Genomic DNA, 15377 nt, shown 5'->3' with positions numbered 1-15377 from the left:
TAAAACTTAATCAAATTTAAGTACTCAAAAATAAAATTGCGTACTTTCTATTTATTTTTAAAATTAAACTTTCAAGATAATTTAATACTAAATAATACAATTTAAATCTTATCTGTTTTCTTTATAAAAACATGTCTTTAAAACAAAGTCCATGCAACAAGAGTTTAATGTATAAAGGAAAGACAGGCCTCATAAAATTAGTGATATTTCAGGAAATTTGTCAAAGCATGGGCTCTGTTAACGAAAAAAAAAAAAGGATGAACTTTTGAAACTACCTCCAGCCAACGTGTGCAAAAGGTAGGATTGTTTCATACCGACGAGAAGGAGGCGCACGGCGGAGCAAGGGACTAAGCGGCTGTCGTGGGTGGTCAGGGAGGTGGAAGAGCACGCGAGAAGGATGAGGGACCTGGGGTGGCACGGGCAGCGGTTTCTATGATCTGTCTGTTCGGTGTCGCTGTATCTCCCATTCCGCAGCTAGTGGCACCGAACTGGGTTAAGGACAAGCTAGGGTTACTCTATTTCGATGGAGTAAAAACAGGGGCTGACTTCTATGTGGCTCCTGGTAGTTGGCGTCGTGTGTGGCGCGGGTACGGTGGTTCGCATCGCAGCTATGGTGACTGAGCAGGGGTGTTACGGTGGTGGTGCACTGGGGTAGCGGTGCCGCAAGACTTAAAGGAGGGTTGTGGCTATGGAAAAGCCGTAAGATGCAACGTCTGGGAGGTTGCATGGTGCACGGTGGGCTTTGGCTTTGGTGATGGTCGTTACGGTGGAGGAAGGGCCACGGTTCAACGGTAGTTGTGTTTGAACGTGGGACACAGCCATGGGTTCACATCCTTTGGTCCGTTCAGGTGCAGCGATGGAGGAATAAGGGCTGGTTAGTGGAACACCTTCGGTGATCGCGGTGTAGGGATGGCGACTGGAGAGGTTTGGCTTTGGGGAGACTTGAGTGATGAACAGAAACGGGATAAACAAGGGAACTCAAAAAGGAATGGAAGTTCAAACTGCCTAAACATGTAGATAAAAGGAGATTTGGGAGGAGGAATTTTCAGAAGTGCAGAAGCTGAAAGTGAAAAACCGTCGGAAAGATAAAATGTGTGTGGAAAGATGAACCTCATCTCAAATGACGTCTTGGGGGGAGGTTACATAGTGTTCTGGCTGCGTGAAAACAGTGGTAAGAAGCGTGAAAACAGTGGAAAGAAAGAGAGGAGAAAAGAAAAGAAAAGAATCCACTGGGCCTCGGGTGTTACAACTGGTGGCTCACGGAGCAACGTAAATAGACGTGGGTGATGGTTCTCTACTGGACGTTGGTGTGGCATAGGAAGGTGATGGAGGTCCAGGCCTTACTGCCTTGCGTGGGGGTGGAGAGGGAAAGGGTTGTGCATGTATTTGGGTGCTCTGGTTTTGATGGGTGTAAAACAGACACAATTCTTTGCTCTGTGCGATGGTGGTGGGGGTTTGCTTCGTGCTAGACGTGGGCATGAGGCCGTTGCATGCGGAAGTTACTTCGGTTTCCGTTGGACTGGTTTCCACGTACAACACAGCGTCTACAACGTGATTTATTCGATAAGAGTGAGGGAGGGAGGTGGAGAGTAGCTTAAAACACATTTATCAAATAAAATAAAATTAATAATAATAACAATAATGTTACTTGAAATAAAATTATACATGTTATTAATAAATTTAGTACAATTCATAATATTAATATATGTTTAAAATAAAATATTTTTAATTTATGCTATTTTAAAATTTAATTATACAAATAATATATGATCAAATTTAGGTATGGTTTGGTAGTAAGATGAGAATTTTGAATTTTTAAGATGAAATATTAAAATATTATATTTTAATATTATTATTGTTTTAGAATTTGAAAAAGTTAAGACAAAATTGAATTATTTATTATATTTTATATGAAGATTTGAAAAAATTATAATGATAAAATGAAAATTTTAAACAGCCAAACCAAACCTTAAGCTCAACATGACACAAATATCTATCTATAATAATAAGTGTCTATCACATTGCTACATGAATGAACAATGAATTCTAATTCCGTTTTTGTTTTCGTGTACGTAGAAGATTTACCCTCCGTTTACATTCCGTACAAAACACAACGACAAGGGTGGTCCCTAGCTCCATCGATCCCACGAACACCTTCATACAACTGCGCCGTGCACACCACCTTCTCCTGCTTCCCCAACAGGCTGTTTCAATCATGCAAGGTGCAAACCCTAACCTCCAACCGGCTTTTCGTGGCTAAGCCGATAGACGCCCAGTCGTGCTCCTTCGTTGGAACCCACGAATTCGTGGCACTGGAGGTCACGTCCGGTGGATTGCATGGGAGCGCCTTTGATTGGTGGGCATTCGAGATCTTCATCTACGAGATGATATACGGCCGCATGCCCTTCACGGCTCCATCGAATGAGGCCACTCTGCGCAGCATCATAAAAGAGCCCCTCAGCTTCCCGACCTCCACGCCCTCCTGCACGCTCGAGCTCCACGTGAGGAACCACATATCCGTGTTGTTGAACAAAGACCTGGTTCAATGCCTAGGATCGAAGCGCGGAGCCGCCAACGTGAAAAAATAGAGGAAAGAAACAAAATAAAATGAAGAAGGAGAAGAAGATAAACAACAGTGCACGGATTGATGAAGGGGATGAAAACAACGGAAATAAGGTGGAGGAACAACGGCACGCAGGAGAAAGAAGGAGAAGAAAAGAAGAGATGAAGCCCTAAGGGCTGAATCAAACGACACTGTTTGGGAGGAATTTAGTGGGCTGGGTTGAAGGCTCACGGGTTATGCTGGGTTGAAGGCTCACAGGTTGGACTGGGCCCAAAAGAAAAATAAAATACACTCAAACAGGCCCAATCCGAAAATAAAAGAGTTTAACAAAAGAAAAATACACAATAAAAAAAATAAATAAGAGCCAAATAAAAACACTACAACTTAATATTAATAAAATAAAATAATTAAAGTCCAACATTAAACTAATTTAAAGTAAAGATCAATTTAAATATAAAACAATAATTAATACTAAGAAAACACATCAAAATAAATTTCACAACTTAAAATTCATAAAATAAATTTTTTTATTCCTACAGTTTCTATACTATACATGAAACATTTCAACTTTAAATTATAATAAAATATTAATTATTTTTTTTTTTGTAAATTAATTATTTACACATTTATTCATTCTCTAATCCCATTAAATATTTAACATATAGGAGCAAATTTATAAAGACTGTTGCAGTACAGGTTTCAGAAAAACAGTGGATGATTCAACTTGCTACAAATCCAGAAATATTCAATTAGCAACAATACAAAAATTTCAATGTTCTCTCTATAGGCCCTGTGTAATATGGCCGAGAACTACAGTGATCATAAAAAAAAAAAAAAAAAAAAAAAAAAAAAAAAAAAAAAATCTATTTATATTTCTATTTTTTTGTTTAAATTTGCTTTGAACAAATTTTTGTATAAAAGAATCAAAAAATACAATCAAGCAAAACGTTTGGCCTCCACTAATAAATAAATAGTAGCCTATCAACTTATTTGAAAATTGCCCATTAAACCTGATTCAAGCCCAATAAGACCATCTATATTCCGACGAATAATAGGCTGGATTGTTACACTACAACAAAGTTGAAACACCAAGGTTAGAATTTAGTGTGGGGAAACTCTAGAGGTTTTATTTTGGGATAATCATAAATCGAATAAAAATAAAAATAAATACAAAAATACACAAAATATCTTATAGGTTGGGATGAGTTAGCTCAGTTTTCATAACAAAGATTGTTTATGGTAAATATTTAAAATAACAATTAAAAAATATTTGATATTTGAGTAATGTTTAAGAAAGAAAATATGTAATAATACTTTAGAACAATTGTATTACTAAAAAGACCATGTCTGAAGAAGAATCCTATATCTCAACTAAAAACATGATTACGGTATAACAATCCTTGCTCTAAATTAAGAAATGTATCCATCTTTTCTCTTTTTGTTCTTACTTTACAAGTTTCAGAAGAAAACTCTCCTGTTTTGCACCAAGTGATAGTATCTACCGTGCTTCGAATGTTGAGATGCTGATTCCATTTCCTGAATAAGTTGCGTTGTCGCTAGATTGAGAATCTGCATAGAAACCCGGCTGCCTTGGGATAGGCAATACAACTTCACTGCTTAACATTAGAACCACAGAAGACATGTTTGGTCTATCTTCAGGTCTATGCTGCACACACAACAGACCCACTTGAATTAATCTTAACACTTCAGATCGTGTGCGCGCATCACCTACTGATTCATCGATCAGTTCCATTGCTCTGTCTACAATCCATAGTCTCCATGCCTGAAACAAATTAAAAACCACATTTTTGTGCATTGGGTTTCCATTAAATATGCACATCTTGATCTATTACAATATATTATCTTGGAGTATGGAGCTTTAATCTTATTATGAAAGTCCTGTTATCTTTTCCCCCATTATATTATAAAAAGTAAAATAATTATAACTAATTAAATCAGTAAAAAAAGGAGATAGAGCTTTACTCTTATTATGGAAGTCATGTTATCCTATTCTCCATTACCGGTGACTTGTTACCATTATAAGAGCATCATAATACAAAGGCATCTCATGAAATTAGCAGTGAAAGGAACAATACTATTAATAACAGGTTTTTTTTTTTTTAAATATAAATCAGTAGAATGCCATTCTTCATGCTTACATGTCCAAGAAGATTGAGGTGGTGGTCTGGATGGCAGAATCCCCTGTTCTTCTTCCCACTCAATATCTCCAACACTAAAACTCCAAAGCTAAAGACATCAGATTTCACAGAGTACTGCCCATGCACTGCATATTCGGGAGACATGTAGCCACTGCAAAATATTATGTAAGGACCAGGAAAATGAAGTTCATAAACAGTTCAAGGTTATCTATACGGGAAGATTAAACGTACTTACTATGTTCCAACAATCCTATGAGTCTTGGACACAATTTCATCTCCCTGAAATGATCTAGCCAGGCCAAAATCGGAAATTTTCGGATTCATTTTAATATCTAGTAAGATATTACTAGCTTTGAGATCTCTATGGACGACCCTCAATCTAGAATCTTCGTGAAGATAGAGAAGTCCTTTGGCAATGCCACCAATAATGTCGATGCGCTTGCGCCAATCTAATAATTTGCTCTTTGTCTGGTCTGTCCAAGTTTACCTTCATGTTAGTACAAACCTTGCTGAATTCTCAACAAAATTTCATTAACCGAAGAAGATAACCAAACAAGAAATTCCTGCTTTAGAAGGATCAGAGCTCAAACCAAAAATAAAGGACTCCAAGCTTTTGTTAGGCATGTATTCGTAGATCAAAATTTTCTCATTTTCTTCCGTGCAACACCCTAGAAGCTTTACAAGATTGCGGTGCTGAAGTTTGGCAATTAATTTGACTTCATTTATGAACTCATTAGGTCCTTGTCCGGAATTCGTTGAAAGCCTCTTCACAGCTATCACTTGCCCTTCTGGCAGTGTACCCTGAAAATCAAGACGTTAGGAAATGCGTTCCAAAAAATAATCTTCACATATGGTGAGGATATTTTTGGTCTACCTTATACACAGGTCCAAATCCACCTTCTCCCAGCTTGTTGTTGCTTGAAAAGTTATTAGTGGCATTAGCTATGGCTGTCAAATCAATTATCGGTAACTCCATGTCTTCCTTCAGGCCTTCACTTTCACAATCGTTCTCCGGTCTTCTCTTTGCCATTCCTGGAACATTAGGAACATAATTGGGCATGATTTTCTTGAACAGAAGAACTATTGAATACAAGCGGCCAACCATCTACTCAGATGCATTTCTAAGGTAAGAAGAGCTAAAGAAATTTCTTAGCCTTAAAGGTATGGATTTACCTTCGAAGCTAGACTTCTTCTTCCGTATGTATGAGATCAATCCAAGTGTTAGAATTCCATTGACTAATACTACAGCACCGGCTATGATTCCTGCTCGTTTTATCTTGCTGGTGTTCCCCTTTTTCCCATTATTTTCTGAAAACGAAGTTAGAGTTCTACATATATCTGACTATTGATCAAAACTCGTATTAATTTTGAATATGCTGACTAGGCGATATAGTTGTCCAAGTTATCCTCTATTCATAGTAAAAGAGAAAAATTCAGAGCAACTTTTTTTTTTTTTAGTTTTTTAGAAGGAAAAATGTAAGTAAAAAGTACCAAATTCTGAACTGGCCATCTTTATGGATAGCTCTTGCCCACCCTGAGGGTATAAAACAATGTCAATCAGTTTCCCGAACCAAAGCAAGCAGCCACTCCCTTTTCCCCTAATATCTAAATTGGAATATGCCGTGCAAGAGCAGTTTTTCAAGCACAATCCCTCGCATTCATCGAGGCTCAAGGTCGCATTAAACCAGGAAGAAGATGTGTCGGGCAATTTCAACCCCGTGTACTTGCGGAAGCCATTTCCAATATTGCATACCAATGGAGTCCTTCGAACACATCCATCAGACCAATCTACTGATTTCCAATCTTTTGGAGACTTGGGTAAGAATCCTTCCAAGCATGCACATGCAGGAGAGCTATCGGCATCGCAGGTAGCGTATGCACCACAGAATGCATATCTTTGACACGCGTCTGCCTGGGATGTGGAGAAAAGCTCCCAACTGCGCGTTCGATCCATCCACATAAACCGCTGCGCAACGCCTGATGGGTTTATCATGTATCTTGAAAAAACTGAAGGGTTTACTAGTTTGAACTTGTAATAAACCTCGTTCTGATTCATCACGAATTCATACTCGAACACTGGATTCCGATTTAAGCCCGGATATCCCGTAAAACGAAGACCATTCCACGACCCTGAGCTAATCTTTATCGTATTCCCCCTCATCAGAACTATTTGCGGAAGCCCACGAGGATCTAACCTTACTGAAAAATCACCTCGACCAGGATCTTCCGTGCTCTTCCAAGATGATATGAATCTATCTAGACCAGTTTCCAAGTTCCTTCCAAGCTTCATTTCCGGTAGTAATGTGTCACAAGGATAATCAAAACTCTGCCACAAAAATCGATCTGGGTCATCAACATTTCCATCTTTCACAACAAGATTTCCAGTATCCAGGAGCTGCACGACTGGATTAATTTCTGCTGTTCTTGATGTATTAGTTGACCAAACAACATGATTTGTGCTATTGCGAAGAGCAAGAACTCCTTCATCGGTGACCGTTAAAACTCCAGAGTGATCGTTAAGCGGAGTGTCCCTGTTCGCCACCCATACGACTGTCCCAGAAGATATCGCGTACCATATTCCGACGTATCGACTTTTTGAACTGCCCGGGCTGAAAAATCCCATTTCAAATGTTCCACCGGCTGAAACTAATGTGTCGCCGTCTCTGATTGATTGACTGAAAGGAAGAGTGTCCAGCGCAATGGATGTTTCTAAGAGGGAGAACAAGAGAGAGAATACAAAAGAGTAGGTACAGGCTTCGGCCATTGGTTCAGTTTTCTAATGGTTCATCTCTTTGTAGTAAATTGCTTCTATGTATGCACATCTTAGCTTTCGTCATTCAGTTTTGTTTCCTGGTTTTGGTTCTGGTCGTAAACTGGGTCAAGTGAGTCTTGCTAGGAATGGCCCCGGGTGCGTTACCCCCGGGGCAGGGAGACGCAACTGTGACTTAGGTTCTTTCTCCTCCTCTTTGAAGACTTCGTTTGGATTCTAGAACCAGTTCAGTCCATTTGAATTGAATTTTATTGTAAACCAATTCTAACATATAAATAATTTTTAAATTACTAAATATTATTTACTCAAAACAATTTTACAAGTGAAACTCATTTTTTTTTCAATTCATTATTTATTTTCACGTGAGACTTATATTTTTTAACTTTTTATAAATATATCTAAACTTAACTTAAAATTTAAAAGCATCTAAACTCATCTTAATAAAACTCATTTTATTATCTCAATTCACTATTATTTATATTAAAATTAACTCATCTCAATTTAACTTAACATTCAAATAATATCTCATTAACGTGTTGACCAATGTTTTATTTTTCTTTTCAAATTTCTTAAATAAAATAAATTTAAAATAAAACTAACTCTCCCTATGGTACGGAAGGAAAACGCAAGCGGCGGCATGAAGTTGTATGTAGGTTAATAGTTGTACGTAGGAAAACCAATCATGGACTCTTTGTTCCTGACTTTAGGGGTGGGCAGTAGGACCCCAGAACCCGCTGCTCCTCCCCGTTCGCCCCGCCCCCGCATATGCGGGGCGGGGCAGGGCATTTGCATTGCAAGTGCGAGGTACGGGGGCCCCTACCCATATCAGACACCCCTAGCGGAGGCGGGGGACGGATACGCCACTACCCCGGTCCAGTTTTCCCCAGCCCCACCCCGTGTTACGTATATATATAATATATATTATATTATATATTTATATATAATAAATACAGATTATAGATAAAAAGGTACCGTTTCATCTATGAAACGGTTTCATTAAGCCACTTAAATGAAACGGCGTCGTTTTGTTGCTGTTTTATTTAGTTTTAACCCTAACAGGTTAACCCTCCCCCCGGCGTCGCCCCCTCCCTTCGGCAGTGACTTCTCGAAATCTCTCTCTCTTTCCTACCCCAGTACCTCGTTCTCTCCTACCCCAATACCTCATTCTCTCCTCCCTCTTGCAGTCTCGGTTGGAGAGTCCTTTGAGTCGCTCTCATTCTCTCCTTTCTCTCACACGACGCACAATGCCGAACGCACGCCGCACGGTACACGGTAAGTTAGCTCGTTCTCTCCTCTCTCTCCTTTCTCCATTGTTTTTTATTTTTTTTTTTATTTTTTATTTTTTTAGTTTTGATCAAAGATTGGAGGAAGGATGGGTTGAATCGGAGATGGAGGATGGGATTTGTGACTTGTGTGTTGTGGATTCGTGATCATTGTGCATGTGTATTCAGTGTTAAGGTTTTCTTGTTTCGATTTTGTTGTAAATTTAATTGTATTGAAAACTAAATTTATTTAGGGGTTTCATGATTGAAACCCCTAAATCAATTTAGGGGTTAGGGTTTAAAATAATTGAGGGGTTTCATTGATTGAAACCCCTAAATTGATTTAGGAGTTTTAATCAATGCAACCCTAATATTGGTTTAGGGTTCGGATTGAAACCCTAAATTAAATTAGGGTTCCAATCCGAAACCCCTAAATTGATTTAATTTAGGGATTTCAATCAATGAAACCCCTAAATTGATTTAGGGTTTCGGATTGGAACCCTATTTTTTTTTTTTTTTTTTTGAATTTGAGAATACAATTTAGTGCCCAAACCCTAAATTAATTGAAAATTTAAAAAATTAGGGTCTTTTGTTAAAGTAAATTAGTTACTTTTATTATAATCTAATGTATCTTATAAATTTATTTAATTTCGTAAATTTTGTTAAAGTATTTTTCTATATATAAACCGTACTTAATTTCATTTGGATTGCATATGAACCTTTTCATATAATATACAATCACCTGTGTGAGTGTCTATAAGATGAAATGGTTACTATCATTTTATAATTTATTTATTTATTATTTTATATTTTATACTCTTTTATACATGATATTAAATACTCGAATGACATTATATATGATTTTTAATAATTTTATGCATGCATGCAGGTTAATTTTTGGGGTTTCAATCAATGAAACCCCTAAAAAAAAATTAAAAGATGTGTGGGTCTACTGTTTGTATGCAGTTTTTGATGATTGCGTTGGATTGCACTTTGAATTTTTTTATTTTTATTTTTATTTTATTTTATTTTTTGTTGGAGAATCAAGAATGTCTTCGGATTTCAGTGATAGCTCGCCTGCACCAGCCAATACTCCTACCCCAGAACCTAACCCTACTCCTACCCCTATAAGGAGTACACCTTGTCCTGCCCCAAAACCCACACAGGAAAAAAAACCTGTATCCATAGTTTGGCAACACTTTACCAAACTAAAGGGTGGTGACCCCAACAACCCACAAGCTAAATGTAATCACTATGGAAAAATGTATGGATGTCACTATAGGAAACATGGTACATCCCAGCTGAAGGTCCATTTAGAAGAACAATGCAAGAAGAGTACAATTTTAAAATCCTTAGTAGAGAAAGGTCAATCTAGACTAAATATTAAAATGGCAGATGGGAGTAGTGGGGCCGGGGGCCAACATTGAAGGGGTATACGAAATATAATCTCGATGAGTGTAGAAGGAAGTTAGCTCGTATAATTGTCATGGACGAGCTACCTTTTCAGTTTCTGGAGGGTAAAGGGTTCCAAGAATTTGTCCAAGAGTTGGGACCGAGATTTGTACTTCCTTCTCGTCACACTGTGACAAAGGATATTAAGAAGATGTACTTCCATGATAAAGATGTATTGGCGGGTTTGGTAGTTTGCCTCACTACCGATACTTGGACTTCTATCCAAAATATAAATTACATATCGTTGACTGTGCATTTTGTTGATTCTGATTAAGTTTTGCACAAAAAGATTATTAAATTTTGTCAAATAACTGATCATAAGGGTGAGACGATTGGGAAGGCCTTGGAGGCCGCAATAAAGGAGTGGGAGTTGGAAAATGTTTTGTTTGTTTCAGTTGATAATGCGTCATCTAATGATGTCACCTTTGGATATCTAAAGAATTATCTTAAAGATGCAAATAAGACATTCTTGGGTGGTGAATATTTGCATGTTAGATGTGCTGCACATATTTTAAATTTAATTGTGACTGAGGGGTTGAAAGGTGTTGATGACTCGGTTGCACGAGTTAGAATGGCTGTAAAATTTGTGAGGTCTTCTCCTTCTAGATTGGAGAAATTCAAAGTTGCTGCAAAGGCTGCGGGCATAACATCGAAGAAGGGTCTTTGTACTGATGTTCCTACTAGATGGAACTCAACCTTCTTGATGTTGGAGGTGACTCAAGAATATAAGGCAGCCTTTCAATTATTGGGTGATGAAAGCATCCAATATGTCAAATACTTTGATGAGCACGGGGGATTACGAAAGCCTAATGATGATGATTGGGTGGTAGTTTCTACTTTTGTTGATTTTTTTTTATTATTTTACGATATCACATTGAATATATCTGGTTTTTTGTACCCTACATCCTATGGGTTTTGTCAACAAATATGTAGGGTAAAAGAAGAATTAGAAGATATGCGTAGGGGTTTCAATGAAAGGATGAGGGGGATGGCAATGAGCATAATGCTAAAATATGACAAGTATTGGGAAGATTTAACTAGAATGAATATTTTGTTATATGTGGCTATTATTCTTAATCCCCATCTGAAAGTTTCAGACTTATTATATGGGTTGAGACTTGTTCACGATCAGGTATGGACTGAACTTATTGGTGAATTGGTCTGAGATACCCTGACTAAATTGTATGATGAGTTTAATACAATTAAGGGTGGTACTACATCCAAGACACATACACATACTCCAACGCCTTCTACAGACACCGTGATCGGGCCTCCTACAAAGAAGTGTAGAATGCTATGTACTAAGACCCTTACACAGAATCTCACACTAGTTCATCAATCTACGGAGGTGGTTTCTGAATTAGACAACTATTTGTCAGTGGATATGATCCAAGATGGTAATGATAATTTCGATATATTAGGATGGTGGAAGAATGCCTCAAAGAAATATCTCATTATTTCTGAGATTGCCCGCTGTATTTTGGTCATCCCTACTAGCACCATTGCCTCAGAGTCAGCCTTTAGTACCGGAGGTCGTATATTAGATCATTTCCATAGTTTATTGTCTTCTACAACTGTAGAGGAATTGATATGCACACAGACTTGGACGATAGGAAAGGATATTCATGTTTTGGATATTTTAGATTTTAAGGAGATTGATGAGGGTGGTGATCAGTCTGGATTTGGACCACCTGGTAATTATTTTTTATTTTATTATTTTAATTTATTTATATTCATTTCAATTTCATCGTTATTAATTTTTATAGTAACACATGAGACGACGTCTAGCACCTCTGTAACATAAAAATATGCTCAAACCTGAGCCGCCCTAAGTGTCACAGACTCAGTCAAAAACAAGCCACAGCTGACAGCTCCCTCAGTCTATCTTTAGAATATTTAATTTTTAATTATTTGTTCATATTTCGTATTCAATGATTTGTAATGTTGATACAATGTCCCTTGGACACTTTTATGTTTGTAATTTTGTAATTGTTTAGCCTTTCAAGTTTATAATAGCTTAGTTATTATTATTAGTTCATTAGGTATTAGACTCTTAGACTAGTAACTTTTATTAACCATAAAATCAATTACCATCCATAACACTTTTTTTTTATTCTGGTTTTTAATTTTTTTTTTCTTTTTATTTATAATTTTATGGGCTGAAAATGGCCTACAAGCTTTTTTTGGGCCAAAAATACAAGCTTGTGGACCATTTTTGGCTCATTGCTGAGGTTTCTGGGCCATTTTTAGCCCAGAAATTGCTTCTGGGCCCAAGGGGTGCGGAGGGTGGACGGATTGCACCCCCAATCCGTACCCCGTCATGCGAGATAGGGTACCCCACCCCCCGCACACTGGGGGCGAGGGACGGGAAAAATTTTCAGTCTAATAGTTTGTTTAAGAATTAAGAATATTTATGAATATTCCCAATCGGGCAATATAAAGAAAGGAAAATGCAAGCGGTGGCATGAAGTTGTATGTATGTCGCCATTGTGATTTTCATTTGTTGCCATTCAAAGCTTAGCCGTAGGCGTGTCTAGGGTGCAACCTTTTTGATAAAATTTACAACCTAATCCATATACATCGACTTTAAAAATTAAAAATAAAAAATAAAAAAATTTGATATGGACTAATTCATCATCGAAATTAAAACTTTTAATTTTTCTAAGTTACTATTTATGCTTGTGGCACTACGTAAATTTAGTATTATAATATTTTCAACACTAAATTTAATTGTAAGAATATAGTATATATTAATGTCTAACTTTTTAATTATAAGATTAATAGACATAAATAATAAGATTAAAATTTCATATTATATTAATTACAAATCTCGCATATAATATATATAATACAATATAAAATATATTTTATATATAATATAAAATTTTAAAATATATATACCGGTCCGATTCAAACCAATTTTCAAAATATAAAAACCGGAACCAAACCGGTATAGGATCAGCTTCAATGCTTAGAATCGATACCGGACCAAATCAGTTATAAACCAAATTAAACCAATCGATTCAATCAGGTCAACTGATTTGGTTTGATTTTTTTTTACACCACTAGGTGTGTCTATCTGCCACCATTGTTATTATTTTATTTCTTTTCTACAGTGGTTCTCTGGTCTAGGAAGTTGCTATTGTCAATGTGAAGAAGACGCTTCCTCTAGCATGAGGACGCTAATGTCATCATGAACAAGTTGACACCATGAAGAAGTTGCTGCCAACATGAACACGACAATTCTATCATGAAGAAGGTACTCTTTCATTTCAATCAAGTTCAAAACTAGATTGGTTTGATTTCAGATAAGTTCTATGGAAACCCCCCTCCCTATATTCATTTAAACCCCAACTCTAATCACATTGAATATGATGCAAGGTTTGTTAATGATAAATATTGCTATTTTTTAATAGTTTGCTATTTGATTAAGATCAGACCAAAACTTCATAGACACAAGTCACAAAAAAATAGTGCAGCAAGATGAATGTGGCGTGCTTAAAATGCAAGGAGATTGGACTCTATTGATTTGCTTATTTCCAGGGTTTTAGTGTTCACTCATATAATTAAGCTTGTCTTTTTACAATGTAGTTTTGTGTCTACTATGTAGGTTAATTAACAATATGTCAATTTTTGTGAGCACAAATTAACAAAGTCTTTGAGTTGTCACAACTAACTATTATTTATTTTGTGTGATAGTTTTGTAAAAACACACCATTCGATGGGAAAAAAAATATCACATTAGGTCTTTCAATCCCGAGGCTTCAACTCAAGTATGCTCTAAGAGAATTTTTGTTATTAATTATAAATTCCTTCCATTGAAAAATGTAAGTTTGTGGTAATAAATTGCTTATATTTGAAATTGAAGGACATATCAAACACAACTCATCCAAATGATTCAAGCTATGTACAGGCCGTTCACAATTGAACTTATTTATTTGATATTATTTAGGTCTATTTGGCTAATTTTTTTCATTTTCTATTAGGCCTAATATGGGGCAATGCCACCTGCATTCTTTCCTCATTTCAACTATTGTCACCCATGGGTAAGTCATGATGTGTGAGGCAGAGGTCGGCCACCAACGAAGTGGAAAGTGCCTACAATAGAAAACTTTGCTAGGAGGTTGAAGATGGGAAAAAGAAGGCAAGGGATGCCAATGGTGTAAAGAAAAGGGAAAAAAAAGGTTATACTTGATTACTTATTTGTAATAGTTGTTTATTCATTTATAGAGAAATTTGTATTCGACGATGATTTTTTATAGCAGTTAATATAAAGTATTCATTATGCATTTATTTCTTCAAATAGCCATGTGAAACAACAAAAAGAGGTGGAATGGATGAATAATTGATTCCTGATGTTGCTAACTTGCAACAAGGTTATATGATACGAACACAACACAATGTCATAATTCAAGTTTGTATTCACAGCCAAACATTTTACAGTTTACTTGTTATTGTATTATTTAACAATGTATATCATTCATGGTTGATGCACTATATGAGATATGGAAGTCTTGAAAATTGAAGACATTGAGAAAATTATGCATTGCAATGATTATGAGAAAGTCTAATGTATCGCTTCATTATTGGTTGAATTTTGATGTAATTTTTGACATATTCCTTGAATTTGAGGTTTTGATGGAACATGTAAATTGCTTGATAATTATTTGCCAAGTTGTTTTTTTTGTAAAATGGCCATAATGATGCAGACCGATGCTCATGCTTTGGCATGTTCCAAATTAATGATGCAAATCAATGCTAATGAATTCCAAATTAGCACTAATGAATACAAAGTATTCATGATGGGGCATATTTTGCTTGATAATCATTCGACATGGATGCACACCGGTGCTCATGCTTTGCTGAAATTTAGATTTTTTTTTTTTTTGTCTTAATTTTTTGCTTATTTTCATTAGTACAGTTGCTTTTTTTTTTTTATGTCAAACAAACTTCATTGATCAAAGCCAATTACAAATAATTATCAGTCCGAATGATTTGGAAAATAAAATCTGGGTAAGCATCCCACCAAACATTAATATCATCTACATTCCAAGCATATCTAACAGGTTTATGAGTTGCATTATTGCCCATTCTCCGTGCGTACTGAATTTGACATCTTGGAAATCTCAGCATCAGCCCCTGAATGTCCTCCGTAAGATTTTTTAATAGTG

General features: G+C 36.4%; 1 protein-coding gene across 1 annotated transcript; it reads right to left on the bottom strand.

Annotated features, from left to right (window-relative positions):
- Window positions 1–3911: 3911 nt before the first annotated feature.
- On the bottom strand, window positions 3912–7673 carry LOC122280933 (G-type lectin S-receptor-like serine/threonine-protein kinase At4g27290). Its single transcript, XM_043092068.1, has 7 exons — window positions 6214–7673; window positions 5896–6030; window positions 5597–5754; window positions 5313–5523; window positions 4958–5195; window positions 4723–4873; window positions 3912–4346 (listed from the first exon to the last, which is right to left on the bottom strand). Exons 1-7 carry the CDS (start codon window positions 7484–7486, stop codon window positions 4062–4064), a joined length of 2451 nt encoding a protein of 816 aa, XP_042948002.1. The 5' UTR covers window positions 7487–7673; the 3' UTR covers window positions 3912–4061.
- Window positions 7674–15377: the final 7704 nt, after the last annotated feature.

This window comes from Carya illinoinensis, chromosome 11 (genome assembly GCF_018687715.1).
Source record: "Carya illinoinensis cultivar Pawnee chromosome 11, C.illinoinensisPawnee_v1, whole genome shotgun sequence".
Taxonomy (NCBI): Eukaryota; Viridiplantae; Streptophyta; class Magnoliopsida; order Fagales; family Juglandaceae; genus Carya; species Carya illinoinensis.
The sequence above is the reverse complement of the archived record's forward strand: the minus strand, read 5'-3'. Positions and strand labels throughout refer to the sequence as shown.

Coding starts and splice junctions, on each gene's coding strand:
- LOC122280933 (XM_043092068.1), bottom strand. CDS start 7,486: ATGGCCGAAGCCTGTACCTACTCTTTTGTATTCTCTCTCTTGTTCTCC. Junction 4,874..4,957: donor CATAGGATTGTTGGAACATA/GTAAGTACGTTT, acceptor AATATTTTGCAG/TGGCTACATGTCTCCCGAAT. Junction 4,347..4,722: donor ACCTCAATCTTCTTGGACAT/GTAAGCATGAAG, acceptor AATTTGTTTCAG/GCATGGAGACTATGGATTGT.